Source organism: Pleurodeles waltl, chromosome 3_1 (genome assembly GCF_031143425.1).
Source record: "Pleurodeles waltl isolate 20211129_DDA chromosome 3_1, aPleWal1.hap1.20221129, whole genome shotgun sequence".
NCBI classification, from domain to species: Eukaryota; Metazoa; Chordata; class Amphibia; order Caudata; family Salamandridae; genus Pleurodeles; species Pleurodeles waltl.
The window spans coordinates 435,682,866-435,708,958 of NC_090440.1; the positions used below are offsets into that span (position 1 = coordinate 435,682,866).

The 26,093-nt window shown below is 44.6% G+C and overlaps 1 protein-coding gene across 2 annotated transcripts in view; it reads left to right on the forward strand.

Annotated features, from left to right (window-relative positions):
* MFGE8 (milk fat globule EGF and factor V/VIII domain containing) overlaps positions 1-26,093 on the forward strand; it is a 205,150-nt gene that overhangs the window by 25,989 nt on the left and 153,068 nt on the right. For both annotated transcript variants that reach the window (XM_069222710.1, XM_069222709.1), the window contains exon 2: positions 24,725-24,850. In XM_069222710.1, the coding sequence (XP_069078811.1) occupies positions 24,725-24,850 (126 nt within the window). The remainder of the gene's footprint in view (positions 1-24,724; positions 24,851-26,093) is intronic.

Genomic DNA, 26,093 nt, shown 5'->3' on the forward strand with positions numbered 1-26,093 from the left:
CTTATCAAAGGAGTAGTGTTAAGCATTTGTTGTACATACACACAGGCAATAAATGAGGAACACACACTCAGAGACAAATCCAGCCAATAGGTTTTGTTATAGAAAAATATATTTTCATAGTTTATTTTAAGAACCACAGGTTCAAATTCTACATGTAATATCTCATTTGAAAGGTGTTGCAGGTAAGTACTTTAGGAACTTTGAATCATTACATTAGCATGTATACTTTTTACATAAAACACAATAAGCTGTTTTAAAAGTGGACACAGTGCAATTTTCACAGTTCCTGGGGGAGGTAAGTTTTTGTTCGTTTTGTCCGGTAAGTCAATCACTTACAAGTCTCACGTTTGGGTCCAAGGTAGCCCACCGTTGGGGGTTCAGAGCAACCCCAAAGTTACCACACCAGCAGCTCAGGGCCGGTCAGGTGCAGAGGTCAAAGAGGTGCCCATAACGCGCATAGGCTTCAATGGAGAGAAGGGGGTGCCCCGGTTCCGGTCTGCCAGCAGGTAAGCACCCGCATCTTCGGAGGGCAGACCAGGGGGGTTTTGTAGGGCACCGGGGGGGACACAAGTTCACACAAAAAGTACACCCTCAGCGGCACTGGGGCGGCCGGGTGCAGTGTAGAAACAAGCGTCAGGTTTTCAATGTAAATCAATGAGAGACCAAGGGATCTCTTCAGCGTTGCAGGCAGGCAAGGGGGAGGCTCCTCGGGGTAGCCACCACCTGGGCAAGGGAGAGGGCCTCCTGGGGGTCACTCCTGCACAGGAGTTCCGTTCCTTTAGGTGCTGGGGGCTGCGGGTGCAGGGTCTTTTCCAGCCGTCGGGAAATGGAGTTCAGACAGTCGCGGTCAGGGGGAGCCTCGGGATTCCCTCTGCAGGCGTCGCTGTGGGGGCTCAGGGGGGACAACTTTGGTTACTCACAGTCTCGGAGTCGCCGGAGGGTCCTCCCTGAGGTGTTGGTTCTCCACCAGTCGAGTCGGGGTCACCGGGTGCAGTGTTGCAAGTCTCACGCTTCTTGCGGGGAGTTGCAGGGGACTTTAAGTCTGCTCCTTGAAACAAAGTTGCAGTTCTTTTGGAGCAGTGCCGCTGTCCTCGGGAGTTTCTTGTCTTTCTTGAAGCAGGGCAGTCCTCAGAGGATTCAGAGGTCGCTGGTCCCTTGGAAAGCGTCGCTGGAGCAGGGTTCTTTGGAAGGCAGGAGACTGGCCGGTAGGACTGGGGCCAAAGCAGTTGGTGTCTTCTGTTCTTCCTCTGCAGGGGTTTTTCAGCTCAGCAGTCTTCTTCTTCTTGTAGTTTCAGGAATCTAAATTCTTAGGTTCAGGGAAGCCCTTAAATACTAAATTTAAGGGCGTGTTTAGGTCTGGGGGGTTAGTAGCCAATGGCTACTAGCCCTGAGGGTGGGTACACCCTCTTTGTGCCTCCTCCCAAGGGGAGGGGGTCACATCCCTAATCCTATTGGGGAATCCTCCATCTGCAAGATGGAGGATTTCTAAAAGTTAGAGTCACTTCAGCTCAGGACACCTTAGGGGCTGTCCTGACTGGCCAGTGACTCCTCCTTGTTATTCTCATTATTTTCTCCGGCCTTGCCGCCAAAAGTGGGGGCCGTGGCCGGAGGGGGCGGGCAACTCCACTAGCTGGAGTGTCCTGAGGTGCTGGCACAAAGGGGTGAGCCTTTGAGGCTCACCGCCAGGTGTGACAGCTCCTGCCTGGGGGAGGTGTTAGCATCTCCACCCAGTGCAGGCTTTGTTACTGGCCTCAGAGTGACAAAGGCACTCCCCCCATGGGGCCAGCAACATGTCTCGGTTGTGGCAGCTGCTGGAACCAGTCAGCCTACACAGATAGTCGGTTAAGGTTTCAGGGGGCACCTCTAAGGTGCCCTCTGGGGTGTATTTTACAATAAAATGTACACTGGCATCAGTGTGCATTTATTGTGCTGAGAAATTTGATACCAAACTTCCCAGTTTTCAGTGTAGCCATTATGGTGCTGTGGAGTTCGTGTAAAACCGACTCCCAGACCATATACTCTTATGGCTACCCTGCACTTACAATGTCTAAGGTATTGCTTAGACACTGTAGGGGCACAGTGCTCATGCACTGGTGCCCTCACCTATGGTATAGTGCACCCTGCCTTAGGGCTGTAAGGCCTACTAGAGGGGTGACTTATCTATACCTGCATAGGCAGTGAGAGGCTGGCATGGCACCCTGAGGGGAGTGCCATGTCGACTTACTCGTTTTGTTCTCACCAGCACACACAAGCTGGCAAGCAGTGTGTCTGTGCTGAGTGAGGGATCTCCAGGGTGGCATAAGACATGCTGCAGCCCTTAGAGACCTTCCTTGGCATCAGGGCCCTTGGTACCAGGGGTACCACTTACAAGGGACTTATCTGGATGCCAGGGTGTGCCAATTGTGGAAACAAAAGTACAGGTTAGGGAAAGAACACTGGTGCTGGGGCCTGGTTAGCAGACCTCAGCACACTTTCAATTCAAAACATAGCATCAGCAAGGGCAAAAAGTCAGGGGGTAACCATGCCAAGGAGGCATTTCCTTACACATGTCGAAGCAGGCCTTCTGTGGGACTGAGGTCTGTTGATGGCTCAGTGCTCCCACCTAGGAGTCGATCAGCATCCACCCTGCCCTGCGGGTTCATTATCATGTCAGCCAGGCTGCAAGTGTCATCCTCCCGGCTCGTGCATGGATGATGTTTTTTTCTTGCCCCGCCCAGCTGATGTAGAGCACAGACCCATTGCGTGACAAGCTATCCTGTTTCTTTTTAATGTAAAGTTGTACGCCTAAAATACATTAATCTGATGTGATTCTCTGAAATATGTACATTTTTTGTAGCTGACTGAAGTCACAGACAGATGACTAATTCAGGGGCATGCATATGTTATGTCTTTAGCTTTAATCTAGCCAAAGCAGTGGAACGCTATACATGGTCGAAGGCAAGCATAAAGACAACAAGTAATAGGACAGGAAGCTGGGGTGTGTACAGTTAGTGCATTGTAATGTAGTGTTTTTTAAAGAGGTGCGTCCTTAACTGTTTCCTAAACTGGAGCAGCGATTGGGTGGTCATGATCCAGATCCTGGATGTGTAGATGGTAAAGACCTGCTGCCTTGTTTTTAATTTTTAACACTTCTTAGGGGGTCATTTTGACCTCAGCGGTCTTTTTTAAAGACCGCCGAGGGACCGCCGTGCGGAAGACCGCCAGTGGTGGTGGTTTGCTGCTCAGCCTATTATGACCGTTGGCAGCTCTCCGTCCTTTTACGGACGGAGAGCCGCCAACAGCCATACTGGCGGGAGGTGGGGAAGTGGAGGTTGCTCCACCTCCACCGCCACGCCAACAGAACACCACCCAGCGAATCACGTCCTGTGATTCGCCGTGGCGGTGTTCTGTTGGCGGTGTGGTGTCGGCGGAGCTGCCCCCATGGTTCACGTCCCCTCCCGGAGGATCGTCGGACCAGGTAAGTCGATCGTCCGTGAGGGGAGGAGGGTGGGGGGTGTGTTGTGTACGTGCATGGGGGTGTGCGTGTGTGTATGTAGAGGGGGTGTGTGAGTGTGTGTATGCTTGCGGGGGTGTTGTGTGTATGGGAATGAGTGCGTGTATGTCTGTGGGTATGTCTGTATGGATGTGTGCGTGTATGTTTGAATGTGGCTGTGCGTGTCTGAATGTGTGTGTGGATGTAGGTATGTATGTCGGCGTGTGTGCGTGTAAGTGTGTAGGTGGTGCCTGCATGCGAGTCGTGTGGGTATGGGTGATGTGATGTTGGGGGTCGGGGTGGGGAGGGGGGCCCTGCCACCTTTGGGGGGTGGCAGGGGTGGTGGGGGGGTAGGGGAGGGAGGCCGGTGGGGTGGAGGGTGGGGGAGACCCCTGTCAGTGCCAGGGAAGGAATTCCCTGGCACTGATAGTGCTTACCACCATGGATTTCATGGCGGTTCAAACCGCTGGAAATCCACGGCGGTAAGCCGGGTCCAAATACCGCTGGCGGTCTAGTGATGGCCGCCGGGCTGGACACTCAGGTCTCCAGCCCAGCGGTCCTCTCCGCCCTGGCGGGCGGAACGGAGAACCAGCGGATGACCATGGCAGTAACCGCCATGGTCATAATTCCACAAAGTAAGACTGCCAGCCTGTTGGCGGTCTTACCGCTGGTTCTCTGCCTTCCGCCAGGGTCATAATGACCCCCTTAGTCTGCAGTCTTGTGGTGTCCTGGCTGCAGATGTGCTGAGGTCCACCAGAGATGATGAGTGTGTATGTAAGAGAAGCGGGGTGCTGGTCTGAGGGTGTGGGAGGTAGGGTTTCAGGTGGTTTGTCTTCAAACATGTTCGTTCCCCAACCCCTCAATAATTTGTCCTGGTTGTGAGGTGCTACAGTTTTAAGCAAATGTGTTGTTTGTTAAAGCAGGGACAAAAGGGAAGATGCTCCTGTGTTTGGTGTCCTCATATTTATTTATTTTAAAGCAGCACCTATCCATTTAATGGATCTGGGGTGTTATTAAACAACATTTGTCATTTGGGAAAGCAAATGCAAGGGTGGTGAGTTCTGTGTTTTGCAGGCTACTATCACTGGGTTTACATGTGACTGCATCCATTAGTCTAATCATTATCCATTAGTTAGGTTGTTTTATGGTCACCTGCTAATGCAGATTTATGATGTGACTTAATAGTACTTTGGTTACATCTCACATTTTATAACCATTAGCAAACCAGTTGGAGTGCAAATTGCACATCCTGCTTTGCGAATGGGTCTGAGTACATTGGGTCCTAGAGTGTATAATTTAAGTTAAGTAGGAAGGACACTGCCAAAATCCCACAATTTATAGTGCTACATGCGTTGAAGCCCCAATGTTCCTCCTACCTCGACTCAAGAGGATCTGAAAACGGGTGACAGTCATTTCAGACTCAAAAAGCAACTGGAAGCGAATCCGTTCTAATCATACTCAGTTTCCCACCTTTCCATCTGCAGCATATAAAGTAAAGTGAGGGGACGAGGTCTAGTTCAACCTTTGTATTAGCTATCACCATCACTACTTATACATTGATGCAATATATCCCACCTCCCCCAGCCCCGATCACTGGACCAAGCAGATTCTATGTCCTCCAGAACACTGTGAGAAGCAAACCCCGATCATCTTAGCCCTCCTTACTAGACAAAATGTAAATATTATGCACTGTTTGCTTACGTCTCAGAAGCGTATCAGGTAGGTGACTGGTAGAAACATATATTTATTTATTCACTCATTAAATAGGAAAATGTATTAGATGCTAAAAGATGTAAGCCCTTTTGTTCTGCTTTTATAATGTAAGTGTAGAACGCAATCAGCACCTCTGGGGTTTTGGCCGGGAACAATGTTCAGTGAATTTCATGCTCTGATTGGTTAGGAGCCGTGAATTGTGAGTGCAGCAGCTGAAGGGAAAAATCTATTCCCTCTCTCCATACCACCGAGCAGGAAGTTATTGAAATGCAAGCGATTCCTTCTGCCGTTTCAAGAATACATTCTACGTGGCCATCTTCATACGATATCCAGCGTAGCTCCTGTGAAAAAAAATCATCCTACACCCCAAAAAGCAGATGTGTGTATGCAAATTATACCTGAGAAGCAGTATCTTTATTCATGCAAAGGTTGTGCCAGTTCAAATATGCCATTGTTGGCGTAAGACCGACACATTCTAAAGATGCACTGTACTCCAATGCGCACCAAGAGGCCTTGAGAACCGTTACACTTGTTTAAATTTGTTACAAATGAAAATGACCACAAGGGCTTCCGTTTTTAGCCTGTGAATGTTCCTGAGACTACAGATAGCTGAAATATCCCTGAAGTTCTGAAATGTAGCATAACACTATCTGACTAGATAGACGGGTATTGTTGCTCTCAGTGAGCTGGAAATTGTACACTTTCAGCTTGGCATGGCTCTGCCTTAGCTTTTTAGCATTTGTACCGGGACAATAAGGGCCGGATAACAGCAGTTACTGGCTAAGTATCGGTCATTCTAGGCCCAAAAATGCACGGTGAGGTTACTAGTCTCAGTGCTCTAAAGGAGAACCATCGCGTGGCTCTGGCATTACTGCGTCATTTTACGCACAATTACCCTGATTCCAGAAACCTTTCTGCTCTAAATAGGAGCGAATGTGGGTCTTGGTCTGTAGGGTGGCAGGCGGCAGGATAGGCTGTGAGCTGATTTGGGGGAGAGGGTGGGTATCATGCTCACCTTGTGTTGCTGGTGGTGACCGGTCTGTGTCTGCAGCCTATGACCTTGCATTACGTATGATTTTGCCAGGTGCGTTTTCGTCTGGTCAAATTGAGCCTGGCGTTTCCACACTTACCAGAACACAAGATCTCCTGGAATCGGCTTGAGCAGCATCCCTTATGTGGCTATCAGCCTGCTGATTTGTAATCAGCCCCGGAGCCATTGTTAGGGAAACGGTGACACTGAATCAAGACATGTCTAATATATTACAAATAATTGCCCTTCACCATAATACGCTTTCATCCTATGATTCCCAGGGACACAAATCACTTTGCACCAATTTTATTAAGTATGCTTATTTTCTGGAGGGATTTGTATAGAATTAAACTAACTCCACGAATCAAGCAAGTGCTTTATATACGGAAAGAGTATGTTGGGACATGTGCGAGTTTCAGAAGAAATGGATTGTCGTTTACGGGATTGCAATACTGTGGATAACAGAGAAATGCAAATATTTTTTACGGCTGCCGATTTGGAGGGGAGGTTAGAAGAAGGTGGCGAAGTATTAGGATCTAACGGGGGTGTAATTTCTTTACTGAATATCATGGTTAAGGGGGCAATGTCAGATGACGGAGTGAGGTATGTCAGAGGTTGAGAGGACAGTTGAAGAAGGCCTGTTTTAGCTTCTTTTTCTTTGGGTCCTTTGGGCTTTATCACGTCAATGCTATAAGTATGGTAATGGAGGGAGATTAGTGTAAAAACTGTTGCAGTGTACTGGAGTGGATAGGTTTGCATACGATGCAAAGTGATGCAAACTGGAAGGGGGAGCCAACAGGGATCAGACTGGGGTTTATGTTGGTGTATGTGCATTGAGCATTGACAACAGTATGATCAAGTCCTACTGAAGTGGTGAAGGTGGTCTCCAGGAAGCCATCTTGCACATTTTGCTATCGGGTGCAAGTATTGGTGTTTGATGGGGCAAGTACATTGCTTGTGGACTTGAAGGTGAAGGACAAGAGATAGGGTTTTCCCTGCCAGTAAGGGGCTCAACTGATACCAGACTGTTAGATGTTTCACCTTTAAACAAGAAGGAGGATTTTTGATGTGAACTCCTATGTTTTGGCATTAGGTGGAGAGGGCTTTGAAGAATCGTTGCAGCTGCATGTTTTGGGCCAGCCTTCTTGTGCAGCTGGATTTTGTGGACCTAGAGAATGAGCTCTATTGTGCTAGAGCTAACGTTGAGATGCATAGCAAACACACTCAAGTGGATGGTGGCGAGGCAGTCTTGGGCGGCACATGGTGTCTTTGTTGCACAGGTGAATGGAATATGTACATCCGACTAAGAATTCCACACAAGCAGACTTCATGTTGCTTTTGCAGTATATACACACCAACACTGTTGCCTTCAATATTAATCATTATGGACGGTTGATATTTTTTTCCAATAAGTTGACATGGTCTATAGAGGTTCTTATTCACTAGTGTGAATTCACAGTAGTGGAGAATTACTTCTTTATGCCTATGAGTTACTGTGCTTGGTTCTTTGCTTGGTTCTTGGACTCTGACTCATTTTGACAATCATCCCCTTGGTTAGAGTCTCAGAAAATGGTTTTAACTGCACTCGTCTGCAGAGTACTGCTCACTACATTGGCAGCAGACCTGATGCAACAGCTGAATGCAGGGTAAGATGGTGGTGAGTCGTACCGGGAGGATACCCTGTGTTTCTTCCAGCCCCACCTGTTGGTATCTGGAAAAAAGGAGCGTTCCGTGTAAAATATACAAGGTATTGCAGCTCATGCAACTTAATGCAATTAAGAGATCCTTAATGGCAAACAACCTCTTTCTAATTTCAAGAGGCAGAGCTATTACCTTAACAAAACCTAAGTACCTTAGAGATGAAATAATGCTTCGTACAATCTGGGAATCGGGCAATTCACGATACGTTATTTTATATTGTGTAACTCCACTATATTCATTACACTTTCTTTCAGGTGCCTTTGAGTTTAATTCCACATGCTTTGATGCAACGGTTCTGTGATCAAAGATATACTGTATTGTGGGCATTATTCATCCTCATGGAAATATCCCTATTCAAACTCAGATATGTTTCAGATAAATATGAAGGTGAGGGTACGCACTCATCCATGCCATGTGCAATGAATATTTTGATATAGTTATGCCCCTGTGGTCATTGGTATTCTCAGTGCAAGATCTGCTTCCTCAAAGAAATCACAATAGTGGCTCCCGAGGCTAGTAAGTTATTATTTTTTTTGCCACTGTAAAATATGCATAAAAACACAAACTACATTATCCTTTATGAATATTCTATGACTTGCTGGTATCAAGTGCCTAGCCTGCTGCAATCATGCCATAGGCTTCAAGGACACACGTGGGTTCCTCATTGTTGTGTAAATAATGCTGCAAACATGAACATTTGGGCTAGGTATCTGAACACCGTGGGGAGATCTACTCATTTGGTTCTTCCTTCATAGACAAAAAAAACATAGATGCTTCCAAATGTATTGATTGGATTCTTAAACAGATACATCCTACAAATATAGATATTTCTTCCACCAGCAGCTCCACAAAAAGTATGTGGCTACATACATCAGAGTTAGAATGGATTCCTGCAGGTTGTGACACTGTGGGCTTTTTCTTAGTGTTTGCCCACACGTGTGTTTTTGGAATGTGAAGAAAGTTTTCAGGGGTGTAGCTTGGTCAGTAAGATTGGGTGCCGTGGGGGACGGGGGGTGAGTTGCAGATTTTCCGAACAATCACTGGCATATCATGACAAAATACATAAGAAAAGCAGGGCATGAGGGAGCTTAAGGGGGCAGTGGAAAGGGAGAGCAGTGCGGATTATTAGGGGTACCTAAAGCAATAATTTGTAGAATAACCAACATTTTAAGAACTTCAAAAAAGAGAGGAGAAAGAGAGCGTGTGTGCATATTTTCGTCTTTATGCACATGTAAAAATCCCAGGTGAAATCTGACAGACACCTCACCATACTCGACTGAAACCACCTGTATCCTGCTATTTATTAGAGAATACATTTATTAAGGGGTGTAACACCCCAAACACACCCTTGAAGCCCTGCCACCAAAACTCTGGTTTTGGTGTGCTACCTTGAAGTACCATGGCAAATGAGGAAACACTAAAGCATTTGAGATCCTAATAAAGCCATACATTAATTTATATTTCCCAATAACAACTCTAGACGTTCACAGGGGTTGCCACATTATTCTGGGACCCATCTGATTTAAGAACCCAACCATTTCTCATTGAGGGTGGGGTTCTTGAATCTCTCTCCCTGGCTTCAGAAAATGGTTAATGACCTATCTTGTCAGTCTTTGTCTGAAATAAAGCAGCAGTAGCTCTAAAGTATTGCTGTATTGTAACTTTTGTGTATCTAATTGGTTCTTATGCGATAGGAATATGTTGACTACGTAAACCACACTAATGACATAATTGCCCAGCAGTGCTGTAAAAAGCTGTAGAATACATACATGAATAAAGAAGAAGCCAAATTAGAAGGTAGACGATCCCATACTAGTTACCTTTGATGAACTATCATTGTGATTTATTCATCTTGTATCTTAGAATTATGAAAGAACAGTACATGTTGGACTGTCTGGCATAACTACTAGCCATAAAGGTGAACACAGAAGACAAACCTCCATGCAGGCAGCACATGAGCGTATAGAGAAGTGTAGCTGTAAGCAGATTTTTTTGTTTTGCTTACTTGAAGGAATCATTGAAAATGTTTAGAGATTTCAACCATCGGGGGAATATACAGTGATAAATATCTTCAAGATAATTCCAAAAGCCCATTCGATAAACACAGATGGATATGTTCCGATTTGTACACATTTGACAACCCATCCATTAGCAAGAGAAAGCAGGCTCCTGGGTCACCGTGCCACTGCACCAGCTACACTGTTGCTACCTACGCCCCTGTCTCAGATTAATACTAAACATCAAACATAGCTTCTCATGTCCAATAACTTATCTCACTGACAAATGTTTTGGCTCAATTGGAAAACTCAATAAACAAAACCATTGTTACAAGCCAAGTAGTGAGGGCCTCATTATGAGTTTGGTGGGCGGCGGAGGCCGCCACTCCGGTTTTCCGCCCGCTGGCCCTATTATGAGTTTCCTGCTGGGCCAGCGGGTGGAAATAGTGTTTCCGTCCACTGACCCGGTGGGAAACTCCCCACAACATTGACGCCAGCTCATAATCAAGCCAGCGGCAATGCTGCGGTGCGTCAGGTGCGACAGCACCCGTTGCGCTTTTCATTGCCTGTAATTCAGGCAGTGAAAAATGCAATGGGACTGTTCAAAGGGCCCCCTGCAGTGCCCATGCCAAGTACACCCCGTCTCCGCCAGCCTTTGCATAGCAGTGGAACCGCCATGCAAAAGCTGATGGGCACGAGGGTCGTAATACCCAGGACAGCGCTGCTAGCAGCGCTGCCCTGGCGGATTAGGACTACTAGCACCGCCAGGTGGCCGTTGCCTGGCCTAAATGTGGCGGTGCCGGTGGTCCGACTGTGGCACTTTCGCTACAGTCGTAATGTGCAGGTCGGTCCGCCACTTTGGCTTAAGACTGTCACGCTCGTAATGAAGGCCTACGTTTAGTCATGCAAAATGCAGTACTCTGGTCTAAATTTGTGAAATTGAATGAGTGTGGAAAAATATATTTTCACCAGGAAGTATTGTGACGTTAATGAATATAACATTTTGTAAAGGTGACAAAGTTTTGTAAACTTTTCAGGATTTACCTTGTGTTAAACTTCTTTAAAAAATGAGTGGGTGGAAGAATTTTTATGCAAACTGTTTTTTGACCGGCGGTTCATCTGCCTAGAGTGTCGTTTTATAGACATAATTTTTTTTATGAATGTTACTTTTATTGAGTTTTTTTCTCCAAATTTATTTTTAATTACATTTTTTCACAAATTGATTGCTATGTCAAGTTTTGCAAAAAAAACAAAAGATACAAAGTTTGCAGAGGAAAATCTTTGCAACTTTACACACCCCTGTGATTATACCTCTTCCTGGTTGGTTTAGAGGCTGATGTTTCAGTACTGAAGTACTCCTGGTCAGTAGGGGAGTGCCAAATTTTAGTTTGCGCAATTACGCAAAATATCACAAAAATGATACAAAATTACCCTAATGCAAAAGCGCCATTTACTGCTATAATGTATCACAAACTTTTGCGCTAAAACAAGCAGCATACATAATCTGAGGGCTACAAACAATAGCTTCTGTTTTTTCTATGCTCCTGCTTTGAACATTTTCCACGTGGCATACAGGCGTAATTTTTGAACTTTTGCATAACACGCGTGCAATGCGAACTTCCTGAAATTATGCAAGATTAAGCCAGTGTAAGGGAAATGGCTCCCAGGCCAACTTGTTTTTTAGACTTTTGCATCACATCTTTTATGCTTTTTATCTACTGTAAGGGCTTCTGTACAGTAGCTCATTGAAAGGAAGTTACTGGAACTGTACGAAAACCTTGTTATTAATTGTTACTATCGTGCACATTCTGTCCTTGGTCTGGCCTCGCACCCCTCTCTGCATTCCAGTGACTTTCCACATGTTTGCTGAGTTACCAACATTGGCCTGAGTCTGAATTGGCTTGTGATGACTTTCAGTAAAACAACTGGCATTTGCTGATTCCATGCAGCAAATTCGACTCAGAATGTCCAGCTACCACTGTTGAGTAGACACAGATAATTCATGGACTTATCATTTATAACCACTGCCCCTCGCTTGTGGAACTCGGTCACACCAACAGGAGCGTAGTTATAGATAGTGCAGTGTAATTATAGATAGTTCAGCAGCTCCAGTGACACTGCAGCACTGAGACCTGGGGGCTCACTGCTCTCTAAATTTGGCTGATGTTCACTGCCATTCTCGGGAGAGGTGGGGACTGGATTAGCTTACATAAGAGCCCACCGCATCCTTGCTGTGCCACTACTCACCAGCTATCCAAGCCACAAAACTCCTGTTGCACTGAAGACATTGCTGAAGTCTTTCTTCTAAAAAATTCAGGAGCCATAACTCCAGGCGTGGCTCCTCTGTTAGGGCAGAGGAGCTTCACCCCCCGCCAACAGCAGCCTCTGCAAATCCTTTAACAAATGAAACAATAATAAACCATGTTAATTATCATTTCGTTTGTTAAAGGGGCGGGGCATTGGGGATGACGAGGATGAGGGGAGTTCATTGTGCACTCCCCTCTTTGCACATGCCAGCCAAACATATATACGCAGTAGGCTCTCTCCAGCCCAGCAACACAGCACTCCCAGCCAATCCTAACACTGCTTTGAGCAGGGTCAGGATTGGCTGGAAGCCTGTGCCTGTAGTGCATGAGAGGTGCAGCTGTGGAGAGGCAGGTAAGTGATTGAATTTTTTTATTTATTAATTCGCCTCCCCGCACCCTCCCTCTTCACACCCCCACACACCACCCTCTCCCCCCAAACAAAGCCCCGCGAGCCGCTCCTGCATAACTCTTAAAAGCTGGGGTCCCAACACCCATGATATACACAAGTCTCCTCAACGCTCCATGCCAGTACGTTTTAATTGTGCTTAGGTTTTAGCATTGGTTGCAGGTGGTTTTCAGAACTTAGCATCAGAGTTTGACCCGAAGCAAGAGAGAGAAAGATAGAAAAGGAAGGAGGCTAGAGAAAGAAGAGACAAATTGAAAAACAGTGGCAATGGGGCAGAGGAGGGATGATAAATAACATGCAAGCATGAGCTGGGTAGGTGGGAAGTGTAGGGTGATGGGAGATGAAGTTCCACATTTGTAGCCACACCTCGAAGTTATACATGAAGCAAGATGATGCCTAGCTTGGACTGCAACAGCTGAAAAGAACACAACACACTTGTTTTCTTTTAATATATCAAGCATGGTGGCATTTGTAGTTGGTAATATTGCTAAATCATAACTAAATAACAGTCCTATTGCTGGATCATAACTAATTACTACTGCTCTGGCTCAACTTTCATCAACCACGCATGAATGATTATTTGATTCTATTAAGTTTACAACCGCACCAGCCATTTTCTTACAGTCGAAGGCATAGTAGAAGTGGCCAGGGGCCTTAGGAGAAAATGAGTAGTAGTCCTCTCTTAATGGGTTTGGATGGGTAATCGGATGTATAGTTTTAAAAATGGCTTAGAACACTTTAAGCTCTCTGTTCCCTCATGCTTGCACTAAAAGAAGAGGAAAGTATTTTTCCGGCCACATCGTATTGGAACATCACAAAATGAAACCTTTCCTGTCCCATTCAGATGTTCACAAATTAAGAGCAGTTGTCCTGCAATTCAAGCCTCTCGGGAACACCTCTCCTTCTTCTCTGATGGTTGGTGTGAGCTCATATTTGTTTCAATCAATTCAAAACATCACATGTTCTTGTACCTCTGGCATCTGAAGCTTTGCTACCAGCCAAGGACAAATACACGTTTAACCTTTCCTGGAACAAGGAATTAAGGGCCAGCTGTATCATGCATTTTTGCGATCGCAAACGGCCCAACGGCCGATTTACAATCGCACAAATACATTTTGGTATGTATGAATCCCAATTTGCAATTCAGTAACTTGCTACCGAATCGCAAATTGGAATTGCGACTACACACCGATTCGGTATTAAGAAGGGGCGTGTCAAAGGCGTCCCTTCCTAATACCGAATTGCAGCGGTATGTAGGAATGTTTTGTGACCGAAATGCGGTCGCAAAACATTCACATTTTACCACCTACTTCCAGTCGTGGTAACCCATTCGCAAATGGGAAGGGGTCCCTAAGGGATCCCTTCCCCTTTGTGAATCCATGCGAAAACATTTTGTGAAGAAAACTTTTCATTTTTCTTTTTAAACACACCCCGTTTTCTTTAAAGAATACAGGCTGCTTTTAAAAAAAAAATAAGTTTGCTTTATTTAAAAGGAAAAACAGACATGGTGGTCTGCTGAGCCCAGCAGGCCACCATCCCTGTGATTGTAGCCATTCACAATGGGTCGCAAAGTGCGACCTACCTCATGAATATTAATGAGGTAGGTTGATTTACGAGCCATTGGGTATCGCTAAATGAAACTCCTAAGGGTTTCATACACTCAAATAGCGATTACCTAATTGCGATTCGCAAAAAATGGTAATTAGGTAATCACTATTAGGAAAAATTATACATCTGTCCCTAAGTGACATATTTATTCTAATGATGACTAGGGTAATACACTTGACTAGTCATATCAGTCGTTTTAGTATGTTTTACTGAGAAAACAAATAAGACCAGTTTCTTTGAGAGACTCGTACCTCAGTCTTTAGGCCATCTGTCTGTTTTTACCACCAGTTCTGCAAAATATTTATGTTTATAAACATATATGTATGCAGATCTGCTTCTAAAACCCCAGACCCTTACAAAGACTGCATGGGTGACTCAAAAGACATAGTAGGGCACTGGATAAAAGTAGAGAATGTTCCTAGGGAAAAAAGCCAGATTTAACTTCTTAATAGGATGACCGTAAACTCTAAACTTATTCTTCTTTCACCTCACAACCAAGCTAGGAGTCAACACTATCTTTGTTTTTTTTGGGACTAATTCAGCCTGTGTCATCGCTTTGTTACTTGTCCTTTATGACTTTCTTAAAAATCTTCCTGACTGTGACAACTTGCAAAAAAGCATATGTCCAGGGCTGGTGTTAACATTTTTAGAGCTTTAGGCAAAATTTCATTGTGCCATTTCCTGAGAGCCATATTTGATGCTTGTACGGACACCCTGGCACACTTTTTTTTGTAGCACCTTAGGTGCTACCTAGAATTGCCTCTTGTAGCAGAGACCCGGAATGTGTTGCATTTCAGTTTGTCAGTTGACATTGAGACCACTGCTGTATGTCTCAATGCATCCTTTTGGATTTCCTACAACTCCTGGCTGTGACATTGGGCCAGATGTGCAACTCTCCGTGTTTGGAACTCTCAATTATCATTTTTTGCGACTTGCTGCAGATTGCGAGTCACAAACATTGATGTACAACAGTGTCTGAGATACTGTTTGCGATTCACAAATTAATATTCATGAGGCAGGTCACATTTGTGACCCATTAGGAATGGCTGAAACTCACAGGGATGGTGGCCTGCTGAGGTCAGCAGACCACCATGTCTGTGACAGATTTTTACATCAAGCAGTTTTTTTAAATGCATCCCATTTTCCTTAAAGGAAAACAGGATGCATTACAGAAATAAAAATGAAAAGTTTTTTTTCTTTTCATTTTTTTTAGAGTGGGCAGTGGACAATGGGACAATTGCCACCTCTAAAAAAAAAAAAAATGTTGGCGTCCCCATTCACAAAGGGGAAGGAGTCCCTTGGGGACCCTTTCCCATTCGTGATTGGGTTACCGCCTCCTTCAAGGAGTTGGTAAGGTATGAATGTTTTGCGACTGCATTCCCGGTCGCAAAACATTCATACATACCTACTCACTGTTAGGAAGGGTTGCCCTTTCCTAATACCGAATCGCAAAAGCAAAATGCAAGTCTATAACAAGTTACCAACTCGCATTTTGCCTTTGGTACATGTCAAAATGCATTACACCAGTCACGAACGGCGCAATGGGCTTTTTGCAAAATGTGTCGTACATTTTGCCCATTAAGCTTTGTGCCGTAAACAATCTAATTATTTTTTATTTGCAACTTCCAGATTTTGTCTCTTTCTCATTTGTTCCCAGATTGTTACCTTTTCTGGTACCCTTGGTAGAAAGGTTGCACGCCTTTCTAACCTCCATCACAAATTGGGTTATTTTCAGTATCTGGGCACATGAAGAGAACATTGCACTTCCTTAAATTATTCCCATTTTGTAAGGCATGATGCAGCTGAAGAGCAGCTGTTTTGAATACATTGTCTAGTTCCTTAACCTTTGGTTCAAGCTGCACAACTGACCCCAGTTCCTAGTTCTGGATCTCTCCAAACCCTTTTTGTCTCTCGCCCAGTTCTTTCACAGTTCCATGAGCCTTAAGAGTGTACTTAGTACTGTGTAGCTTTTTGTGTGATTCTGGAAGCCTTGTAGCCAGATGACACTCCCAGCTAATCATTGTCAGAAGGGCATTCAGAGGGCAACCAGGCAGGCAGTGGGTACGAGACTCAACCATGCTGGTTGAGGCTTTATACTTATGATTCCCAGGGCCTGACCTAATATGGATCCTGAGCGACTGGGCCAAATATCTGTGACCGCTACATCAAGCTGTCCAAGCCTCCCTCAGGGGGAAGTGTGGATACAGGTTAGTGAACATGACTTATAATTCAAAAAGCACACAGTAATGACAATACATCAATGTTCAGTCAGATACTTAGTTTTATGTTAAAAGAAGTATTTTATTTTGAGCTCTTTTTTTTTTTATTTCTAACTCTATGCAATCCAAGTAGTAATACGAAATTCATAGGTAATAACACAGTCCTCATGAGGTTGGGGCTCTAATGTTTTTCTGGAAAGACCCTGTCTCTGTCCCACCTGCTGTTCGTAACTTGTACAGAGTTATTCCCACTGTGGCCGCATCCAGGCATGCCCACTAGTAGGCCTTACTCAAGAGTGCACTCTGACTTATGGAAAGTGGTAAAAGTGTCTGTGGTGCCTCAACACCTATAGCAGTGGGTCCCCGGGCCCCATAGGCCTGTATCAAGTCTTGCTCGCTCCGGCAGCGAGGAAGTGTTCAGCATCTCAATGAGTGCCCCAACTTCAGGCACTCACGTTGGTCCAGTCCTGCTTGGTTGAGTCTGGCTGTACGCGGGAGGCATGGCAGCTCCCGGCAGGCCAGGCCTGTCTGAGAGCTTGCATAGCCCGCTCCGGCAGTGATCGGAGGTGCTCTGCCACTTCTTCCTCCAAGGTATGTTCAGCTCTCTTCACCAGGGGGAACAAGTTTGATCCTAGCGCTTTCGATCTTATCCCAGTCAGGTCAATGCACTGAGGGTGTCCTTCTCTGTCCATGGGGCAGGTCAGGGGCATGATCCTTGATGCTTAATCTGGACCCAGGAGTTGCACTTCAGTTCACAGGCGGCAGCCCACAGTCTAAAAGTTAATTAGTACCAACAGTCCCTTCTCGCATATGGGGTTAGCCCGGTACTTCACAAAAGACATTGGCTCTTCCTGCACAGTACACCTCAGCGGCCCCTCCTGGCATACAGAGTCTCCTCTAGGCCCAGCAAAGGTCTCTGCACTTATTGGCAATGTTTACTTCCACTGTGGCCCTTGCTGGCAAAAGGGATCGCTGCACTGGTGCGGTAAGGGCTTCACGCTCCCCACACTGCACTTTGCTCATGACTGTTTTCATTGCGGCTCTCTCCTTCTGGGGTCATTGACCTGATTTTGCACACAGGCAGCAACCTGTTCGGGGCATCAGCCATCGCCTCGCACCAGGAGACCTCTCAAAAGGGCTCCCTACTGGATTTTACTCCCTTCAACTGTCTCCTCTCACTCACAGGGGGCACTGGTCTTGGCAAGCAGGCAGGTGCTGGGGCTCCAGGCTCCAGAGCATATTGTCTTGGTTTCCGTGGGTAAAGTCCCCTCACCCAGCAAGGAGACTAGCAGGCCTTGTCCCCGCAGTCCTGGGCACTAGCAGAAATCTTGCAGAACTTCCCCTCCTCACACAGCCCATCTAGCTGCTTGGAAGATGGCAATTTTTTGGGGTCTCAAACTTCTTTGCTAAAAGTCCATTTCCACATCCCAAATGCTATTTAGGGTCCTGGTCTTTGATGTTTTATTTTGGGATTCTGTTTCTTTTGAAGTAAACCTTTCCTTTCTCTCTCCCCCTTAAAAGGCTGTCTGTAAGCAGAAAGTCCCACAACACAGGCCATGGGTGTGACTAGAGTTCACACCTGGATGTCAGCCACAGTGATATTTGCTTCAGAAGTTTAATCCCAGACCCCAAGCTCTACTCTTTATGTTTCCCTTATCAGCCCCATCACCTTCCTGAGATATATCAGGTCCCTTTCTTGTAAACTCTCACTGAATCAAAGAGGAACCTTTGGAGTATACAGGGAGAATCTCTCGCTCTCCCTTCTGTAGTGTGTTCCACCCAGCTCTCAGGAATGCAGCAATACGCAAATCTGACTGGGGGGACTTCTCTACTCCTCATATCTTCAGCAGTCAAGTCTCGACTTCCCAAAAATGGAACCCAGGATCCTCCATGTCTAGGACTATTATAGGCACACTTGCACTCAGTGTATATACACAGCACACACTGTCCAGTACATGTTACCTCCATGTTTTTTACCACACCAGACATACATACACTTAGCCCACACATTCACTGTGCGTGCACTGCTTAACACTGTAGCCTTGCTGTATTGTGCCATGGTGTGCTATTTGCAAACACACTCACTGCCAGCACACACACATTCACCATGCATGCACTGCATAGCACTTCACCCTGCATGTAGTGTACTTTACCCAAGTACATTTATATATTGCACATACTTTTACCATACATGCACTGCACAACACTACATCTTAATGTATTGTATCCTTCCTAGGTATACATCCACCCAGCAGACACACTCACCATGCATGCATTGCACAGCACTGCTCTATACCTGTACTCTCCACCAGGTGGAGCGAGGTTGATCCTGGTGCTTCCGATCTCGTCCTAGTCAGGTCAGTGCACTCAGGATGTCCTCATCTGTCCACGGGGCAGTTCGGGGGCAGGTTTCTCAGTGCTTGATATTGACCCAAGGGTTGCACTTCAGTTCACAGGTGGTGACCCATAGTCCTAAAGGTAATTAGTACTGACAGCCCCTTCTGGCATATGGTTCTTCCTGCACAGTTGTCCACATCTCAGCAGCCCCTCCTGGCATATGGAGCCGCCTCTAGGCCCGGCATCTGGGGTTGCTGCACTGTGCTTCACGCTCTCCACACTGCACTTTCCTCATTACTGTCTTCACCACAGCTCTTTCCTTCTGGGGTCGTTGACCTGATTCTGCACACGTACATCTAGCACAGTCACCACTCTTGCCCTATACAGCACTTCAAATCCAACCGATGTAGGCTAATGGGTGAGTTAAACACACAGCAGGGAAACTATAAAAAGGTGAGTGAGCCAGTAGGCCTCACTCCAGTGACACAGGTTTAAAGGGACCTGTCCACTTCTCCTGATCACTACATGGTATGCTGCCACCACCATACTCTTGCTGCTTAACTCCTGGTGAAGGCAGTAACCTTCCACCTCTATAAGGGTAGTGCTCTGGGGCTCCCCTCCAAGTTCAATTAGACTGCTGTCCATGAGACAGACTTATGTCAGGGTGCACACACATGATCTGTGTTTGCCTATGACAACAAAAATCAGCATTCGAGATCCAGACAACAGTACAGGGCAGGGGTACATGCCCATTTCTATTCAGAGTGCTTTTCCGTCCCAACAATCATATTGGTTTTTCTGTTTTGTGTAGTGTTTGTAGCTCCACTTGATTGTTACAGCTTTGGCTTAGTGTGCTCCACACCGATCTGATCTGCCCCTGATTCTTTGAACACACCTGCCTCCTTTGATGTAATAAATGAAATTACCTGTTTCACTTTCTTTTTATTTTCCTTAGGTGCACTGGTGGCAGTAGCACAAGCTTTTTGTTCTTTGAAGGTGTCTCTGCTTGGCTTCCCCCTGTATGGCTTAGTACCTTTCACTGCAGGCATTGTGGGCCATGAACAAAGGGTCAGTGCCAACTGGCCCTCTGCCCTCTCCCTTTTCAATTTGTCTACTTTCCACTGCCCGTGCTATACAGATGAATTGCTCCAGTGATCCCCCCATTCTGATTCTCCAAAGCTGCCTCCTCCCTCTATGCTTCGTCCTCTTACTTCCATTTTTAGTTGCAAACACTTGCCTTGCAGTTCAGTTCTCATGACTCCTCTACTTCTACCTACATACATTTGTCTGCTTTCAGCTATTTTTGCTCCTCAAGCAGCACAAACACTGTAGACGACAAAGCCCAGCAGTCTCCAGGCATCACTGTCATCATCCTCTTCGTGCCAAGTCGAGATCATCTATACCCACTCCAAGCTAGTTTTTGCTTACGGTCTCTTTAATCGGTTCGGTGGGGAGTGCCAGGTTTAACTCTCTCAACAACCTCGAGGTATGACCCTAAGTTTGACTTTCAGCTTTATTAATCCGCTCTTGAGTGGAAAGCTGCTTTTTATCTTCAATCCTGAGTCCTATATCACAGATCACCATAACACTGAACCACACGTTTCTCTTTTACATCCATACTAAAAGCTAGTTTTCTTGAGTACCTGAATTAATAGTTAACATTCGTTGACCACATTTTCAGTTTGGCTTTCCCAGGAGAGGTTTCCATTGAATTGATTCCCATCCACAAATATATTACAAGACCTGGTTCTAATTCGTGGATTCAGCCTCATGTGCTCATGTACAACCACTGCGTGTCTATTATCACCATTTTAGTTCAGGAACTACGCCAGATCAAATGAACCCTCCACCTTCTCCATTAGAATTAGTCCAGCCCATATTGCCAGGCCACATCCCCAGACTGGTTTCGACTTACATGTCCCTGTAATACAGTGAGTATGGGACCCATGCTTGGGCATATCCATACACTTAGGGCATCTACTGCAAGGAGCAACACAATGGTGGAAGAAATACTTGAATTAATCTCAGCCACTGGCAATTATGTTTGGACACATTCAAGTTCCTCGGTGTGCCACTTTGGACAGATTCAAACCATGTGCAAATCAGTCTTTGTACTGCTCCAATAGGAACAGTCCCTGACGATCTGCCAGGACAGGTTCCCTCTAAATGAAAACACAAGCAATCCCAGCACAGTTTCGGCCTTTATTGACTTTGTATGTATTAAAGAATTGCTTAAAAATCTATATGCACAATCGACCACGCAGTCATAGTCATGAACCATTGTATCTGCCTCGTAGGTTTTTGTCTTATGCACTACACTCACTCTCAGAGCGCATCAGAGGCTTTCCTTATCATTATTTGTTTCTGTTGCTCCCTCTTTGGTGGATGTTTCTATTTCTACAAGGCCACCCTTCTTTAGACTACACTGCCCCTCACTGTACGTCTCACCGCCTATCATATACCTTTTAAGAAAAAATGTAAAACCCACCTATTCACGACCCAAGTGCTGCTGGCAATAGTGGATCAATCTGGTGGGAAGGGTGTCAGTGTGTTTTTATAAATGTACTAATCAATCAGTCAACAAACCATTATCTATTCTAATTATTGGTTCCTCTCTTTCCATGTGAGGTCCAATAAGACTGTAACTGATTTGGACACTGACCTTGTGTGTTTGGTGCTCCACCTTGGCAGAAACTATAAGAAGTGGGCAAGAATACACTTGGAGCACATGCCACGTGGACAGTCAGTGTGGTCAATACACACTATACCCACAGTGCTTCTTCTAAACTGACTATTATCATTTGTGGGTGCAGGGAGTGCCTTTTGAAGGAACGGTTTTATCTTAAAGCCAAGCCCTTTGGCGTTCTGCTTGTTTTGCAGCTCTTGCTGATAAAGTGTTACTTCACAATCCTGCTTATATTAATTGACAGTTAGACTAGGGTGAAATAACTTGGATGAACTCTGAATATTTATGTGGTTTGAAAATTACAGAAATACTCAAGCCTTTTGCGAAATGTCAGCTTTACGGGGCTTGTAAATAAAAAAGAACTATTGCGAGATACAAGACGTGTTCCTTCACAGGCACTTGTAACATGTCATTCATAATATAAGGTGGCATAGTCAAACTTGTATGATCTAATAAATGTACTTCTGCTTTTGCATCACGTATTGTACATGCACGTAATAGACATTGGTGTGTCAGTGAATTTGGTATTCAGTTATTACCTCCTAAGTAGTGATGCTAGCTTGCACCAATAAATGCTGTTGGTGCAGCACTGCCTGGGACCCAGTCAATCCTCTTTTTCAAGTCTACCTTAGAGACAGCTTTTCCTGTGCTGCCTGTCTCATATTAAAAAAAAATAAAAAAAAAAAATATGCACAGGTACACATATGTTTCGGAGTTTTCAGTTGGCCCTCTTCGTTCATTGGTCTGCTCAAATGCCATTCACACTTTTCTTCCCTCCACCACAGAATACAGTATGGGAAAATAATCTTCCCACTTCATGCATTGCCCGTGAGTAACGGTATTTTGCCTGATCACATGCATGGTGTAACACTCCTTTTTATTTAGCATAGTTTCAAGTTTTTATCTTTTTTTTTCCTGAGTTTGGAAAAATAAAAGGCAGAAACTTGCTTGGCAGAATTTAAACTTGCAGACATTTAAAAAACAAGCATTAGTAAAACCAGTAGGTTTTGTGCTAGCTTCTAGCCTTTTGGAGTTGTCAATGGTTATTTTGTATTGCAATGGGTTTTGCAAAGCTTTATTGTTGAGGTAATAGCTGGACCTCGTCAATCTAAAAAAAATTTTTTTTTTTAAATGGCTTAAAACAAAAATATTTTGTTGGACTCAAAAGCCATTTATTTCCATAGTTGTCCATAGCACTGATGGGAACTACTTTGTGTATAGATGTGCTCCTTAGAAATTAGCAGAATATTGTTGCTCATGGTGAAGTTAGCCAATGGCTGAAGTGGGCTGGCCCATAGCCCCAATCTGTATATGGTAGTGGGCAGAGGAAAAATGTAAATAACTCATTTACAGACCAACAGATGAAGAGAGCTGGCCGAAAGTTCCTAGAAGTAAAAATATTTTAAATATAATGTTCGTAAATTACTTCCCTCAACACTTCAGAGCCTCCTCCTCACCTCTTGCGATCTCCAAGAAGCTGAAGACCCAACTCTTTATATAATGACCTTGGGGACCACATACCTACAAACATGCCCAAGTGACTGGATACCCCCTTGGGTGATTAGTGCACTATACTGATCAATATAACATAACATTAAAAAATCAAACACATTGTTGCTTTCATATGTCAGTTGAACACAATGTAATGCTTAATTGAGTTTGCAGTAAGAAGACCCTATAAAATATCACAAATGAGTTAACTGGCACAAAATAATAAAAAACGTTGAGGGAAACAGTGTATAGAGATCTGCTTTCAAAACATGTCTACGCTCAAAGGAAATAATACAATATAGTTTGATAAGTTATGCTGGCTATTTTTTTTATTATAGTAGGACTCGAAGCATCGTACATTACATACGGTTGTCTGTCAGTTACATATTTTACAATGTGAACATTTTTATACATAATTCAGTTTTAATATGGGAGGGATTTTCATTGCCACCACTATGTGAGCTCGTTCGATGCTGTTTCCTAGCTGCTGCTTGGAAGAATGTTACAAATGATTTCGCAGTTCAGCAACTGAATAAGGAAAGTGATACATTGATTAACAAATTCACGCGTGGGCGTCATGGCCGATGGAAAGGAAACCGTGATTGTGGTAAAAGAGGACACCACAATGGAGAATTGTGTCAGTGTGCCAGCGTTTAGCATTGACTTTTTGGGTGATGCTTGCAAACTACAATGACGCATCGCAATATGTTCATTGTCGCTTTTTAAAGTGAATGTTGTTTTGATTGCAAGCATGCGTCCTCCACATTTAGAAGGTGGCGCGTTTTTCTTTTTTTTTTTTTTCTTTTTCTTTTTACTGTTATTGCTTATCCGTGCAAAAAAAAAAATAACCAAAAAAATATCGCACTAGAAATGTCATTGCTTTCCTAGAACAGGTCTAATGGTTTTGCCACTACTTGATTGGTTTGTTTCCCTCCCTGAATTTCGCTTCTTCACCAGAGAGACGGGCAACAAAAAAAATCCGCTGCTCATTTCTCTGTAATGAATCTGAAAACACGCGAAAGACAATGCTGAACAGGTTAAGATTATCCCAAGAAGGTTTCGATGCCATTTGGCTGCGTTCATGCTGCACAAATGCCTCACGCGTGTACATTGTTGAATGGAACTAATTCAACAGCTGTTGTGGGACAGATACATATCCAGCGGGTTGTGCACAAGGTGGGGTGTCGGTTCAGCCACTTCTCGTTCTTAAAACCCCCCTGGCACAGGGCAGGTTTGTTTATTAACACAAGAGCATTTATCACACATTCCTGCGGGTTACTCCTAGGACTGAACTGGATGTTCTGAGAATCATCGTCCTGCTTGGACCCAGAGGCCCGTGAGTCAGGACACTAGTTTGTCAGCAATGCAACTTGGACAAAAAGGCCTTTATTTCACAAATAAATACACAGGCTTTCGTCATGCGGATAGGTTACCATTGTTCTTCCTTAGAAAATACACAAAGGCCAAGCAGCAGCTGAACATGCTTTTGTTTGCTGCAGGGGACAGAGCACTCACTGGCTTTTTTGTTAGTGACATCCTCTTACCCCAGCAGGGTCTACACGGTAAAGAGGGACGGGGCTGAAGCAGCACTGCACACCCGAAATGGACCGCTGCATAGAGGGAATAAATATGACTACTTCTAGGCATTGCTGTGTTATGTTCTGGTTGTTGCTTGGCCTCTAAGGAAAAAAAAAGCCTCACTTTGTTCTTCTTCATCCCTGCATCATACCCCATTCTCACTGGCCATCTGTTTTTCAGGTGAACTATGTGACGTAAACCGATGTCTGAATGGAGGAACCTGTCTCACTGGTATATTCACCTCTGCCTTTACATGCATCTGTCCAGAAGGCTTCACTGGAGTGATCTGCAACGAGACGGAGAAAGGTATGCCTCCTTTCTGAGCGTTCCTCTTCTGAAATTCACCCATTCACCCAGTGGGGAATTCCCCCCCCCCCCCACCCACCCACAGTGTAAACCTATGATGCACCTTTTTTCAGACAAACCTTTTGCTACAAATGCAATGGTTCCATGCCTATGTGTTCTTGTTAAAATTATCACACCATAGCTTGTGTTTCTCTAGATGGATCCTATGTAGATATGCAACTAATCATTTATTAGGACTTTCTTTTTTTAACTGTTATGCCTTTTATATGTATTCACACTTATCAGAGGTGATAGCAGTAAGTGAATAGGAATCGAAGTAGATACCTAAAAAAGCCATGCCCTAATTGTATATTGTGTTCACAAAGTGACCATTAATGATAAATTAAAGTCCTTAGCCATGAACTTTAGAATGGACTTTATACAAGGAGTGTCACCTTCCTTGAACTTCCTTTTGAGAGCCCCAAATAGATGTACATTTTGGCACCTGAAAGAAATGCATATGATACAGCTTGCTACACATAACTTATTTGAATTTCTCAAACCAAACAGCTATGTTGGGGGGGGGGGGGGGGGTGAGTGGTGCATAGAATGCCAATACTTGCTCAAAAAATAATTTTCCATCACCATGTGACTAGGATAGGGAATTACCTTAAAGCTCCAGCAAGGCTGGATCTAGTAGGATTTCCACGTCACTCAATCAAATTTGCTTATTTCAGCAATAATAGATGTCCAATAATGTTCCAGCTGGGGACAACTCCACAAAGTGTACTTTTAATCACCTGACTCCATATGGCATCAACACCTGTTGGAATATCCCAGGGATGCTGTGAGAGATAAATGGGGATCTTGGGATTCTTCCTCAGTGGAAGGCAACCAACTTCTACAGTGTTGTGCAGTTTCAGAAACCAAAGATCATACCTTTGACTCATGACATGTAGAATTATACATAGTAAATTTCCTGTGCGTATGGAGAGTTGAAAATGTAGGGGCAAAACCAAACAGTAATAATGTACAAAACTGGCCTGGTCCAGTACCCAGCTTCTAATTTAGGGTAATCACTTTTACAGTATTAATGCACCATGTCAATGAGAGTGACACGTGTCTCCAGCATGAAAAATCCTGCTTGGTTTTAGAAAGTAGACGTCAGTACTCCATTTACATCATTCTACCTGTTTTTCTGTTACTTGTACGATTTAGGTATCAAATTCGGCAGAAGTGGCTTCTACCTCAGAATTCTGTAGGC